Source organism: Plasmodium knowlesi (assembly GCF_000006355.2).
Source record: "Plasmodium knowlesi strain H genome assembly, chromosome: 13".
Lineage (NCBI taxonomy): Eukaryota > Apicomplexa > Aconoidasida > Haemosporida > Plasmodiidae > Plasmodium > Plasmodium knowlesi.
Window position 1 is genome coordinate 757,661 of NC_011914.2, and position 15,116 is coordinate 772,776.

The window sequence follows — 15,116 nt, forward strand, 5'->3', positions numbered from 1 at the left end:
AATAAATTTTCCCGTGGCGTACCCGCAAGAGGTTAACCCAGTTTAACTGGAGCCGCGCAGCCTAAAGGGAAAAAAAAAAAAAAAAAAAAAAAAAAAAAAAAAAAGTACATTAACGGTTACGCCTTTACTACATGGGGGGAGATCCACGTTGGATCATCACCCCCATACCGAATTTTCCAAGAGGTTAGATGTCGCAGGAGAACGCCGCACCACGCGCGTAGAATGAGGTTGCCAGAAGGAAAAGAAGACCTAGTATGCCATTTTGAGGACAGGCGAGGGGGCCTCACCAATTCAAGTGACCAGTGCGTTGCTCTCCCATCAGTCTGTGATCGCTTCCCTACAACATGGAAATAGTTCAGGCGAATCCGCACGCATTGGTCGCCGACGAAAGGCAAGGAGGGGTGGGTCCCGGCCCAGGACCAGGAGGGGGAGAGAGAAAAACGGGTCTGTATTCCCCCAACATGTTAATTAACAGCCACAAGGAGGAAGTGTATTCAGTGAACTTCTCATCTGACGGAAAGTTCATCGCATCTGGGAGTTTAGACATGACAATAATGGTGCATAATGTATACAATGAGTGTGAAACGTTGAGCGTTTTAAGTGGACATAAAAACGCAGTTTTGCAAGCCAAATGGTGTAGAGACGACACACACATATGCAGTGCATCCGCTGATTTCAATGCCTTCCTATGGGATGTAGAGAATGAATTAAAAGTTAGAAGCTTTAAAGGGCACACAAGTATCGTTAACGGTTTAGATGTTATTAATTATAATTTATTTGCCACCTGTAGTGATGATTCCACTGTAAAAATATGGGATTTTAGATGTAAAAAATGTGTTCATACAGTTACTTCAGATTGTCCATTTTTAGCTATTTGTTCAGATAAGAAGGGAGAATCTTTTTACGTATCTTCTACAGATGATAAAATAAGTAAATATTCCATTACCACTGGAGAGTTAGAAGATACCTTTACAGGTCACAAGCATTATATAAGCGGCTTAGCTGTAAATAATGAAGAGACTGTCTTGGCATCTCTCAGTGCGGATGAAACCATCTGCCTTTGGGACATTCAACCTTTCCCTTGTGATGACAAACTATTGTTTCAACTACCTGCACCGAGGTTTAACATAGATTACAATTTAATTAAATTGTCTTTCAATAACGATAGATTCCTTGCCTGTGGTAGTGGAGACAACCACCTCTACATCTATGATTACAAAGAAAAAATCCTTATGTATACCTTGCCTGGTCATACAAGCACCATAAACGACGTTGCCTTTCACCCTTATGAAGACATTGTGGTGTCCTGCTCGTCGGATAAAACGATTTTTCTGGGCGAGTTATAAGGGGAAGACACCATTACACTCTTACGCATCTCCTCATATGTGTAGTCATGCTTGTATACATCCTGCGTACAAGACAATGTAGTAATTTCTTTTTTCTCTTTTTTTTTTTTTTTTTTTTTTTTCTTTTTTTGGCGTCAGCGGGTTGGCGTGGCCTGCTTTGCCACAACGTAACGAACGTATCGTTACGTGTGACTGACCCCCTCCCCTTTTATCCCCTTTTATCCCCCCAGGGGAAAATCACGTTAAAAGATTGCCCATCAAATGGGCAATACCCTTTTTTTTAAGCACTCAAAAATGGGGTTATTATATTGAATGGTCTACAAATGAGTTACAATTTTTTTTTTTTTTTTTTTTTTTTTTTTTTTTAACTGTAGCAAAAGAGCAACACAGACAATGGATCGTCTACGCGCAGGGCGGCGTGTCAAATGTTTAGGTGCTGCTTGAGGGAAATAAAAAAAAAAAACACACACACACACGCGGGGACACTGCCGTTTGTAAGAAACGATAGGGAAAAGTAAAAAAAAAAAAAAAGGAAAAAGAAAAAAGAAAAAAGAAATAAAAACGTGGGGAAGGAACACACTGGGGCTAATACAGTGACGCCTCATCGTCCAATTGAATTTCCAGTCCCATCACTTGATGATAATTTCGACGAGGTTCTCCTGGTCCGCGTAAAAAACGTTGTACTTGCGCAACCCGAGTAAGTTGTACATGAACGAATTAAACTGTGTGCACAGTCGCATGATAAGTTTGCAGGGGGCATACTTCTCAGTGACTAGGAAATGCCCCATTTGAAGGAATCCCTTCCTGAGGTTTTCGTAGGAGAAATCATCGACATAGTCAATTTCGTAAAATAATTTGTCCTTTGCGTTAAAATATAAATTTCCCTTAACGTGTACATAAGCATTGTCGTTCATGTCGAAGAAGATATTTTTCTTTTGATCATATATGATATCGCTTTCGATTCCTCCACTGTCTGCCATGACCGACTTCAAATGTTTCAATCTGTTTTCCTTCTGTGGAAAACAGGGGATATTCACTTGTTCATCGTCCACATCAACATTTTCGTACGTATCCCCGTATGCATCTTCACCTTCCTCAGTGGCCATGTCTCGGTTGCATCTGCTGTTTGCCCCTTCCTCCGACTTGCCGTACACGCTCTCTACCATTTCTGAGTCACTGCTACTATTTACCATGTTCAAGTTGGACGAAGAACCTGAACCCTTAAATAAGGAGGGGAGATGCATATCGCCTATATTTAGAGAATTCGTCTGTTCGAGCGAATTTACCTCTATGTTTCCATAGTCAAAAAGAGAAATAGCACTTCTGGATAGATCATTTGAACCCATGTACGAGTTACTGTTGCAGTCAATAGTGCACGCTCTAAAGTAGTTGTCGAAAAATTCCTTGTTCACCTTAATTTTTTTCTTCACAGACTGAACTCTCCTCTTATAACATTCATCTAACAACCCCACATATTTCCTATGATGAAATGCAATGTACTTCTTATGGTTATTCCAGTTGAATTCCTTTCTATTTTTGAAATAGGCTTGACCTAGATTACGAAGATTACTTGCAGCTAGTTTGACAAAACCGTTGTTCATGAAGTGTGCATTGCAGTTGGCGTTTTGTGTGTAGTGCTCCTTCTGTTGATGCAGGGATTTCTTCATTTCCTCGATGTACTTGTTCACATAATTTCTGTAGGCGTCTCCCAGTATGTTGTAATTTCCATCGAAGAACTGTGCGTTCAGAAGGCCCTCTGCGTCTAGGCGTTGCTTTAGTTGCTCCACGTTGATCCGCTCAGCGACGCTCCTTATGTTGATGCGCTTGACCATGGAAGGCAGATTCACGTGCTTTCTCACATTTTCCATATTTATGTGCTTTCGAACGTTCTCCATATTGACGTGCTTTCTCACATTTTCCATATTGACGTGCTTTCTCACATTTTCCAGATTAACTTGCTTTCGCACATTTTCCAGATTGACTTGCTCCGTCAGGCGTGCCAGGCGCGTCCCGCAGGAATTCTCTTCTACAAACGCGCGCGCGCTATTCACACAGTCGTAATTTGAGAGGTATTCCTTGGCATTCGTACAGCTGTAATTCCCCAGCGATTCCAGCGCCTTGGAGTAATTAAAATTCTCGTAATACCCCAAGTGGTTAGGCATGTACTTTTTCATTTCTGCCAGGGGTGTAGCCATGCAGTTCATGTTTTCTTCGAAATATCTATTTATTTCCTTGTCGCCTGAACAAGTCAGGTAATTTGTCAAGTTGCAGTCGTCCATTTCCCTCTTCGTATCTCCATCTTCCATACAGGTAGACAATGATCTATTCAATTCGGAACTACCATATCCGTACGATGAATCTCCTGCACTTTTATATAGGTGTCTTAGTCCAAAGGATTGTGATTGTGCATTCATCATTTTTTCAACTTGTGGTTTGGCCACATCTCTGTAAAAATTCCCAACGTTCGTTACGTAGTGTTTGATAAAGTCGCTATATTTCTGGTCATAGTTCTTGCTGTAGTTTTCGTGTTGCTGATTATGTGGATGAGAGTTCTCATTTTCTCTTTCCAAACCATTGTTCTTGTCTCCTTCATATAATATATTCTCTTCCGAATTTTCTCCCTGGGGGTATTCAACATGGTGTGGGTTTTTTACCATCAACTCGTCCAAAACATTGTTCAGCTTTATCTTTGTCTGTTGTCTTTGGATGCACTTGTTGATGGCCTCGGTCTTGTAGCGCTTGAACTGGGAGGATGCAAAGTTCTCTTCCTCTCTTTGCATTGTGTCACACTCATCGAGGTTAATCACGCCAACAGCGCTATCCCCAAGACTTTCTACTCGTACGTACTGCTCGTCCGTTTCTCCTGCACAACTGCTCGCCGTAAAAGGGTTGCTTACGGTATTCTTCCCGATCTTTCGAGCCTCCTCTGGCGATAACCTCTGCACCCCCGTGTTGTTCTCTAACAGACACGCCTTGATGTGCGTATCCTCAAAACTGTACTCTCGAATGGACGACGCGTTGTCGTTAATCATGTTAATTATGTCGTTGTCTTCAACAATGTTCGTTGTTTTTTCCATTGCTTCTTCTTCGCTCATCTGTGAATTCAAATTTTCGGGGGCCCCGAGCAACTGTATATCCGGCAACAACTTTATCTGCTCGAGATCCTTCGTTTGAGTCACTTCACCCGCATCATCGCGCGTTTCCTCGGTTAATTCGTCTACCCCTTCGGAGGCTTCTTCTCCACCTTCATCAGCTCCTTCGGATTCGCCTTCTTCTTTTTTATTCTTCACCTTCTTGGGTTTGTCACTGTCTTCGTCGTCGTTATTTTTGGGGGTTTCCTTTTCCTCCTCATCGCTATCACGGTCATCACGGTCTTCACGGTCACCGCGGTCGCCGCGGTCGTCACGATTGTTATTATCGTCGCCGTTTCCTCCACTGTACCCGCCGCTTCCTCCGGCGCGGCCCCCATCACGACGCCCTCCATTTCCGTTCGACTTGTTATTCCTATTTCCGTTGTTCCTTCCTCGTCCACCCATATTTGACGAGACGCTATTTCTCGATTTCCTTCGGCCCTTTTTATTGCCGCAACTTCTGAGCTCCTCCGAGCTTACCACCAGTTGGGAATTTTTTTTTTTTTTTTCCAAAATGTGTAAATTGGCTAGCGCGTTCATGTAATTTCCCACGTCCACCGTAAGGTCAATGTCTAGCTTATCGTCCATCAATTTTCGCAAATTTCTAATTTCCATAATCCGCCTGTCCATTCGTTGCATGTTTTGCAGTACCTCCATTTTTCTCAACGATCGGAGGGTTACAAAATGGGAGGGTTAAAGTAGCAGTGGAGAAAAACAACAACAACAAAAAAAAAAAAAAAAAAAAAAAAATTAAAAAATTGTGTCAAAATTTACCTGAACAGGCAAGAATATTTCTCAACTTTTAACGCTATGTAGGGTGGAGTTTTTTTTTTTTTTTTTTATTTTTTCTTTGGCTACTCAGAGGGGCATTCCAAAGAAGAGTACACAATGGAGAAATCGTTTAGAATTCTTCACGCAGGTGTGTACGTTTTGATTAATGACATAAGTACGAATATGTGTAAATAGAACAAACAGACGAACGTACGAGCAAACACGCGTGTTGTAACGTAATATATAGTAAAGAAGAGTGAGAAACAGAAAAAATTGATAGCAAGTAATGCAAATTTTTCTAATAAAAAAAAAATATATATATATGAATAAAATAGAAAAAAGAAAACGTAACAGAATTATTATCCACACCGTTTACAATTGTGCACGTTCGTTATGAAAAAAACAACATCAACTGGTGAGTAGAACAAGTTATGTTGTACCGAGCACCTTTATATAAGTTTTCTCTCCAACGTAAGAATGATTCTCCTATGCTTTTCCGCATCCGAGTGTCACATAAAAAATTTTGTTATTCTTCACACATGAACTTTCGGTATTTAAACCGTTTGTCACGTCGTTCGCAAATTTTTACGTAATCAAATGCGGGGTGTGAAAAAAGTACACACACCTGCGAGCGCTCTCTATCCCCCGGTGTGTGTGTGTGTACACGTGTGTGCAAACGGCGGTGTTCACATAAATATATCCATATATCTATATATGTAGATATACAAACACGTTTACGATATGCAGATGTGGTGACCACCAAGACTATAACGCTGAGAACCTTTCGAACTCAACAAAGTACGCGTCAAATCAAACTGCACATATGTATACCTCCACACATGTGGTCATGCAAAAAAAAAAAAAAAAAAAACACTGATTAATTAATTTGTAAACTCATTTTCGCATCTTCTTCTGCGAACAGAAAAAATATATAATCGCCCGCGCAGAACTGCTTGCGTGTTTTGAATCTACAAATATTGATAGAGTTGAAAAAATGAAAAAATGAAAAAATGAATCGTGTTGTTAAACTATGTAAATGCACATGCAGTGTACTGGTTTCAGTGCATATTTACAACACACAAAAGAAACAGTTATAAAAAAAAAAATAAAAAAAAGGCAAAACAAACACATACATTGTTACACTTTTTTAATTACTGCTCGGCGTACTTCTATGTTTGCACATGTAGAAACATTTTAACGAACATTTTTTTTTTTTTTTTTTAATATTTTAAAAATCTTTGGTAACGTGGTGGGAACAAAATTTTTCAAAGAGATTATCATTGCGCGTCCAAAAAGAAAAAAAAAAAAGTGTAACGGTGTCGTTATGACACATCCAACACGGTTAGGAGACGTCGGGTGGCGACATCTTATGCGCGTTGATCAGTCTTGGCACTTCTCTAACGTTCTCCACTTTTTTCATTTTGGTAACTTTTTCTTTTTTCGTTTCTCTTTCCGGTTACTCTCAAAGATGTGAAGAAAAGAGAAAAAAATAGACCACCCATAACCCCCGGCAGATATATATGTGTTGGTGTGTGTATAATACTTACAACCACCCCGTGGAGGAACAAACTTGCCAAATTCGTTTGAAAAGTTAAAACGTGCTTGGTGTGGGAACAATGAATATATCCCCCGTCTTGCAAGTGCTTAGTTGTCGAAATGGAGTCACCACCCCATGTGTTCAATCGGTTTGGAAAAAAAAAAAAAAAATTTCCTTTCTACAAATGGAGCCAACGGCACGGTGAGCAGTACGAATGGAAATGCAAATGACAGTGCGCCGACATGGGGAATAAAATGAGAAAAAAATGGATAACGTGGAAAAAGCATGACTCCACGCTGTGCTAGCTAAGCAATGCGGCGCCACGAAAAAAAAAAAAAAAAAAAAGAAAAATCGGCAGAACGCTTTCCAGCTGCACATATGCGTTTATATGCACAGATAGACGGACACATGAGTGTTTTTTTTTTTTTTTTTTTTTTTTTTTTCCTTTGTGGCGCGTTAGGTTGACATTTTGAGTAGATTAGCCTGGACTGTGTGTGCCAAATCACGAATGGCGACAGAGGGGTGGTTGCGTAGGTGGTTTATTTTGAGTTTCCGCAAGAAGTGTATGTGTCTTCTGTTTCTTTTTCCCCGTTCGGTCCTTTCGATTGTTTCGTTTTTGTGGCCACTGGGTGGAACGCCAGAGGAGAGCCACCTCTTACGGGCGTTCTTCTGCAGGAGGATGTTACACTCGGAAAGCAAAAACAGAATGGCCAATTCGTTTCCTTCGAAAAGAATTGGATTCACATAGGCACAAATCATTTTGTACGTTTCACTATCATTAATATACGACATAATTCTCAGGGTGATACGAATGGACAAAGCCCTGATAAAGCTATTCTTCGTCTTGTAAATATTTGCTAGTAAATACGGGAGGATGTATATTCTTACCCATTTTCTGCTCATGATTTTGCAGAAGCTGATTAGGTGTTCATAGAATTCAAACAAAATAGATTCGTCAGTGGAGTATTTTAAAATGTGCACTAAGTGGTTACGAAGTGTTTTTAATATATCCATGTGCTTCACTTCGGAGATGATAACTTCATCAGGGCCCGTTTTCTTGCCATCCTCCTCCTCTTTAGCAATTTCTTTTTGCTTTTTCCTGCCCTTTTTCAACAAACCAACATTATATATATACTGAATTGTCACATTTGCGATTAGCGGTAAATATTTCGCATAAAAATATTTTTCAATCTTTTCTTTACTATCCTTGAGTAACAAAAAGGACGGCAAAAATTTTTCCACATAGGGGTACATATGTTCATAGGCATTTTCATTGTTCATAATTTTGTAAAAAGATTTTATGATCATAATTTTTAATTTTTCACCTGACTTGTTCATGCAAAAAAGTAGGAAAGACGTTACTTCTCTGTTCAGGGTACTGTGATTGAAGTGGAAAATAATGCAGTACAGCATTTCGAGGCAAAGAAGCTTGGTAGACTCGTATGCGAGAGACTGGTACGAGGTAATTATCATGTTTACTAAATGGAGTATGTCTTCGTTGAATGTCCAATTGGGGGAGTGGCAACTATTGGTATTGCTTCGCCTGATATTCGTTCCCCGAAAAAGGGGCGAATAAATTTCCCTCTTGCATATCTCCAAACCGCTAAAAATATCAATGTAGCTTTGATTTTTTTGAAAAATTTCATTAAACAGGGTTTTGTAAAAGACCAAAAAGTTTCTGTAAAATTCGTGGGCATTCTTATAGGAAAGAGTTGGAAATGGAAAGTGGCAAGTTGAGTGGTACACTCCACTAGTTCCATTCCTTCTCCCCTTGATCTCTCGCCTGTACACATTCCACTGCTGTAGAATCTGCACCTTCACGATATCCCCCAAGTCACTGTCCCTGATGTAGGTTTCCATCTGGTGCTTGTTGACACCGGTGGTGAATTCCTTAACCACGTCAACGAAGTGGGCGAGGCGACCCGCATGTCGCCGCGTCGATGATGCCCGCGTTTGTTGCAATGTGTGTGACCGCTTCAGATGAAATGTCGTCTCTTCTTTTTCCTGTGCATTCCCCGAACTGCTTTTTCCATCACGTGAGAAGGAGCTCCGCTGATGTATTTTATACGCACTCTTTGAGTCTTCTCCATTGTGCCTGCTCACCATGTTTAGCATGTCATATTTGTCCCGTTCCTTTTGTGCAAATAAATCCAGGTGGAACAAAATGAAAGGTAAGTTATAATGAAGGAGGAGAATAAAAATGTCTGCGTTCTTAAACACGGGGTGCAGCTGCAATATCGTCAAAGGGAAGAAGACATACTTGTATGTACTCGGAAATACATAGTAAGACCAGTATTTAAAAATTTTTAAAATGTTATTTTTTTTTTGTAGGAAGAAATGATTGATGAGGGAGTATACGATGAATGGGTGTTTTGCTACGTTTACAATTTTCCAGATTTTGTAGGGTACTCCCTTTTCTCTTCTGTCTGCCTGTCGGCTGCGCCTGCGGGGGTGAAGTGCTTCGTCAACCTTTCCCCCGTCAACCTTTCCCCCGTCAACCTTTCCCCCGTCAACCTTTCCCCCGTCAACCTTTCTCCCGTTAACCTTTCCCCCGTTAACCTTTCCCCCGTCAACATTTCCCCCATCAACCTTCACAGTGCTAACTGGCGACTGCGTCACCTCTGGCTCCTTCATCTCATTGGAGCTAATGGAACCCCAATCTCTTTGCACATGCAAATCCAATCTGTCGTGACTGCCCCTGTTTCTCCTCCCCCCCTTTGTTTCCCCCCCGAGTACCTCGTAATCGCTGAATGCATGGGGAGCCTCTCCAAAAGAATGAGCCCCATCTGTTCGGTCATATAGAACAGTCTTACTCCTATGTGGAACCTCATTCTCCACATTCCCTCCATAAGTAGTGAGGCTTCCCCTGTGTGAGTTGTTTTCATTAACAGAATTCAATGTCCCATTGTTGTAAAAGTCGTTGTAAATGTTTATGTAGTTTACGCTATTAATGTAGTGGTAATTGTAGTGCCTGTATTTGTCTATGTTCATTTTAACGTGTTTGTTCTCTTGAAAAAAACTTTCCTCCTCATTTTTTATCCTTCTGTTTATAAAAGGTAAGGAGAGTGCATGCACAAAATTGTGATTGATCTTCTTTGTCGACAGATCAATGATTCGATCCGTACTTTCAACACTACCATTGCTGATAAAGGGAAATTCTTTATCTTCTTTCCTTTTTGTTTTTTTCACCTTGCCATTCACTTTTCCTTTTCCGTTTGTTTTCTCTGCCCCCTTTCCACTTTCCACAAATTGAAACATGCCTTGTCTACTCCTCTCCCGCTGGAAGTTACAATCGTTCTTGTCATCGTAGTTCTCCTTGAGAAACGCGTACGATACGTTCTTATCCCTAAGAATAATTTCTAGGAGCAGGATCCCGAGGTTGAAGATGTCGTCTTGGAGCTTCTGTAGGCGCTGTAGTAGGCTGTTTTCCTTGCCAGGATACCTGCACAGAATGTACAAACGTATGAACAAGAAATATGCTTAACAGAGATACCTCTACGAGAGGTGAAATGAGATTACCTATATGCAAACCTACCTCACACTTGGAATGAAGTAGAGGTACTTATTCAATATATTAATATCCGTTATTAGTATGTGCATATTATTCTGCAGCAGAAAATTTTCGCTCTTTATATGGCCATGATAGATGCCAAGCGAGTGCAGCTGTATAATTGCAAGAAATATTTGAAACAAAAAGAAGTGTTTGAAGGGCTTGTTGTTCCTCTCGTTGAAGAGGTAGTGATTCAGGCTCTTAAACACAAACGTTCTGTAGATGTAAATGTTGTTTTCGTACACGCTCATTCGGTTGTAGGGCAATCTGGTGGAGCAGAATAATGGGGAGGGGGTGGGTGACAACCGAATGAAGGGGGAAAGAATGAATACAGTGGCACATGGGCACAGCGCACGGTGGAGGACGAAGTCGATATGGTCTTCCCACCGGATACTCTCTCTAGACACTTACACATTTGGGAAGAGATCAAATGAGAAGAGGAACTTTAGCGTATACAGAATCCTTTTTATTTTTTGCGTTTCGCATCTAAGCTTGAACACCTTTATGAGCACGTGTCCCTCGTTCTTGTTGATGCCCTACAGGGGTGGTGGTGGTATGGCAGGTAAGTTACATTATACAAGGGTACCCAAATATCCTCAGGGTTGCAATCAAAAGCGCGCAGAACCAATGCAACTCCGTGATGAACCTACCTCCAAGACATGGCAAAAGGAATTCAACGCGTAGCAATTCATAAAGACGAAGTGCTCATACTTAAACAAGTAACTGTATATGTTGTAAAGGTTGTTTACGTACTTGGCGTACATGTCGTCTAACTGGGTGGAGCTGCACCCTGTGCTACTGTAAAGAGTATTCCCCATCGTTCTGAAGGAAGACGCAGTAAGGGGAAGACGCCGTGCGACAAAAAAAAAAAAAAAAAAAAAAAATGACAAAACAAAAAAGTTACAAGGACACGAAAAAAAAAAAAAAAAAAAAAAAAACGTAAACGGTGCTACAAACGAACTGCGGTTTAAAAATGCTGCGCTCGGGAATTTAACAAATTTGCAGAAATGTGGAAAGAGGGGAGGAGGTATCTACCAGCCTGGCCCTGTTGCACATGCCTTACTTTTTCCCCCCCCCCATGGGTACACCGCCCTCTCTCGTATGCTTTAATTTGAAATGCAAGCGAGAGCCCAGCGGGGATGAGAGGAAAACAAAAAAAAAAAAAAAAAAAAAAAAAAAAAAAAAAAAAGTAAAAAGCGCATAACATGCGTTGTATACCATGTGACGCGTATCATATGTGTAGCAAGCTACATGGTTGGCAACATCGCTCAGGCGAATGTGCCGTGTATTCCCTCACGTCTGTGAGACCCATTCCTGGTTGATGGGCTACAAGAAATTCGATCTGCACACGGAGGAATGGTATATATATTTCCCTATGATCCAGCGTGTCATTTATTCGTTTAAATTCGTTTTAAGATCGAAGGGGAGCCGTTGCCATCATCGCATCGGTGGGAAGAGGCTACCGCGAAAATGCACTTTGTACCTGATCATGCGTGTTATTGCATTGCGCAATGCTATATTTTTTTTTTTTTTTTTTTTTTTTTTTTTTTTTTTTTCTTCTCATTTTTGGCTGCCGGCGCGACCGGAAGTATTCATGGCAGGTGCGCCCTGTGGGTCAATCGGCGGGGTTGGATAAAATAAAAAAAAAATATATATATATATAAAAGTAAAAGCGGATGCTGTTTATTCCTCTACCACTTAGCTTAAAAATAAACTTAAGAGGAATGTTCGTCGGGTGAAGTACTCACCAGGTTGCAGTAGTGTGCAGCAAGGGAAAAAAAAAAAAAAAAAATGGAGATCCAAACAAACATTCTCGCCAAAGAGGCGTCAAAAAAATGGAATTGGTAAAACATTTAGAGGATAAGATGGCATATGTTGATGAAACAAGCGCCAGTCGAATTGGCTGTTAAATGGGATGATCATCCGAATGGACGCAGGAACCAAAAGGGGGGGGAAGAGTGTCACGTGGGGGGATTCACATAAACTGCAACGTGAATAGGGTAACTGTGTAGGTAGGAATGGTATGCTTGTATATTGCTTCCCCCTGAAAGTGTGTTAACGTATCCTTACGCTCATGGTTACATGTCCAAGTCAAGGTCGCAAAATAATTCTTCGTTGCACCACTTGGCCTCCCCTAAAAAGGAAAACGAAGAATGGCATAATGGAAAATGGACGTATGAAGAGCGGCGTAATGGAAAATGGACGTATGAAGAGCGGCGTAATGGAGAATGGAAGGATGAAGATCGGCACCATGTAGAGTAGATGGATGCCAAATTGTTTTCCTATTTACCCTCTTCAAATTCCGCATCGGCCAAGTTAACTTTTCCTTTCTCAAATAGCTCCCGCCCTGTTGGGTTATCCGACATGTTTATATTTTTTATTTCAGCGAAAATGTTTTTGTAAAACTCCTTGCGCCACGCGTCGAATTCTTCCTCCGTTACTCGGTACTGCAGAAGGGGGTGAACAGACATGACGCAGTCGGGTGTGGTAAAGGTGTCTCGGTACAAACACATAAATGTGCGCACATTCATATCTGCAGGTATATATACACTGGCGCGTATACATGAGCGTGCGTTGACGCACCCGTTCTTCGCACAGCTCCTTCAACTCTAAAACGTTTTCGTAGTCATCTGCATCAATTTTGTCATCGTCGTCGTCATCATTCATTTCTTCACCCTCCTTGGGTTTCCTCTCCAGCATTTCGTCATACATGGATTTTTCTTCGATGTCTTCGGACAGGTAGGACTGTAAAAAGGAAGTAGAAAAAAAAAAAAAAAAAAAAAAAAAAAAACACGCACCGGATAAAATAACATGGGGAAAATAGCTTCGTGTCATTTTAAATAACCCTATGCACACAGAAGGGGGCAAAAAAAAAAAATGGCCACACGATAAATGACAAAAGAAACATGCGCGACTGCTAGAACGAAATTGGTTTGTCTCTCACCCCCCCTGCTCTTACCCTTATATTCTCCACAATGTTATAAATCATACTATAGCCCAAGTTATTTTCCACCGTCTCTTGGATGTGCTGATCCACATTTTCCCGTAGCCTGTTGCTCACATTTTTGCCTGAACAAGCAAGGCAAATTCCAAATAAAAAAAAAAAAAAAAAAAAAAAAAAAAAAAAAAAAATTAAATATACATGTACATATGCATATACATATATAGACATTAAAAACGCAGGAAGTTTGGGAAAATGTGTCGCTCCTCTTCGAAGGGTTTGCACTGAAACACACAAATACATAAACAGAGGAAACCCTGTTCTACGTGTACATATCCGTTGCATGATACGGGTCTTTTGCTCCAAATGTGAACAGATCAAATCGGCGCAGATATGCGCTCCTTCACCATCTTCTACCTTCGACAATTTTCCACAGGGGGGCTTCATCCGGGTACCGTTCCGTGTACTCAAATAGCAAGTAGAAGGAAATTTTCTTGGCTTTATTTTCAATGAGGATTTTAAATTTCTTCTCATCCAAGCAAATAAATTCATTGGTACATTCGTACAATAGTGACAAGCTCTCCTTTTCTGCCAACTGTTCGCTTTTGTAATCCATGTTGCCTTCCTCGTAGCTCTCGCACGCCCACGTAAAAAGGCGTGAATAAGTTGAATGGCGTTTTGTGTGGCTACTCCTCTGTTGGCCTATTTTAGGTGTTCATGCATATATGCATACCTACAGGTGCACATATTTGTGCTCTCTTTCAAATGTCAAGTTGGAGGCGATATTCGTAGTACCCACTTCATAGTCGTCGTATCACTTAATGCATGAGCTTTGTGTACCTTGTAAACCTTTTTACGAAAAAAAAAAAAAAAAAAAAAAAAAAAATTGGGGAGTTAGGAAACGGGACATTCACCGACGTTTGTGTTAGCCATTAAGAAATTCATGATAGGGAAAAAAAAAAAAAAAAAAAAAAAAAAAAAATTGTCAACTAGGAAGGATGCAAAAGCGTATGTCGACTTGTACTCTTCGTATTTTTTTTTCTTTCGCCCAATGCTGTAAAAGGAAGCGTTGTTGGGGTTTCCGCAACTGAGCTCTCTCTCCACGCATTCCTGACGAGGAGCTTCTACACTCCTGGTAAAACAATGGAGTGATGAAATAGAGCAGGTTGTGTTCGACCGTATGACTAGAGACATCTTTCCATTTGATCGAAAGGGTGAACAGTTATATCAGTTGGGCTGAAGAAACGGGGCGGTTAAAAGGAAAAAGCAGGCAAGGCAACCGGGTGAATCCCACTCTTTGCAGATGAGACGGCATTCGAGGAGTGTCTCTCATATTTGAAGTACATCCCTTGCAGTTCCCAACTGTTTTCCATTTTGAAGTGCACATTGTGAACCGTATATATTTACCCCCCGTATTTTATTTTATTTTTTTTTTCCCAAAACTGGTTGATGTGCTGGACGCACCCCCCGGTGGATCTACTACTCTGCCACTTCTACACCTCCACTTTGGCGTATACATATGTGTTACCCACTTCTGTAACATCCTGACCACCTTTTGGACAAACCCGCATAGGTTGCGTCTTCGCACCTGATGTGTGAAAGACAATTACGAATTTTTTTTTTTTCCTCCACAGATGGGGATTCATTATAGAACATCTTACACGGCACCTTCGGAAGGTGTCTAACAGTCGGAGTGCGATTTCCCAGTGTGGCTTCTTCTAAACTTATTAATGAAGCATAGAAGAAAATATAGCTCAGAAAGGAGAAGCATTTATACATGGATAGTCACACATCATAGTGATCACTTAAATAAAAAAAAAAATGATAAGAGGCGCAATTA

General features: G+C 40.8%; 4 protein-coding genes across 4 annotated transcripts; 1 reads left to right on the plus strand and 3 right to left on the minus strand.

Annotated features, from left to right (window-relative positions):
• Window positions 1-344: 344 nt before the first annotated feature.
• PKNH_1316800 (U5 small nuclear ribonucleoprotein 40 kDa protein, putative) lies at window positions 345-1,346 on the plus strand (the record flags this gene model as incomplete). Its single annotated transcript, XM_002258059.1, has 1 exon — window positions 345-1,346. The coding sequence occupies one exon, from the start codon at window positions 345-347 to the stop codon at window positions 1,344-1,346; it is 1,002 nt and encodes a 333-aa protein (XP_002258095.1).
• A 629-nt stretch (window positions 1,347-1,975) lies between these two features.
• PKNH_1316900 (conserved Plasmodium protein, unknown function) lies at window positions 1,976-5,134 on the minus strand (the record flags this gene model as incomplete). The annotated part of the gene is made up of 1 exon (XM_002258058.1): window positions 1,976-5,134. One exon carries the CDS (start codon window positions 5,132-5,134, stop codon window positions 1,976-1,978), a length of 3,159 nt encoding a protein of 1,052 aa, XP_002258094.1.
• Window positions 5,135-7,241: 2,107 nt separating this feature from the next.
• On the minus strand, window positions 7,242-11,153 carry PKNH_1317000 (serine/threonine protein kinase VPS15, putative; the record flags this gene model as incomplete). The annotated part of the gene is made up of 4 exons (XM_002258057.1): window positions 7,242-10,227; window positions 10,321-10,602; window positions 10,747-10,871; window positions 10,986-11,153. 4 exons carry the CDS (start codon window positions 11,151-11,153, stop codon window positions 7,242-7,244), a joined length of 3,561 nt encoding a protein of 1,186 aa, XP_002258093.1.
• Window positions 11,154-12,413: 1,260 nt separating this feature from the next.
• Window positions 12,414-13,892, minus strand: PKNH_1317100 (RWD domain-containing protein, putative; the record flags this gene model as incomplete). Its single annotated transcript, XM_002258056.1, has 5 exons — window positions 12,414-12,469; window positions 12,626-12,782; window positions 12,919-13,080; window positions 13,295-13,404; window positions 13,694-13,892. 5 exons carry the CDS (start codon window positions 13,890-13,892, stop codon window positions 12,414-12,416), a joined length of 684 nt encoding a protein of 227 aa, XP_002258092.1.
• Between the last annotated feature and the right edge of the window lie 1,224 nt (window positions 13,893-15,116).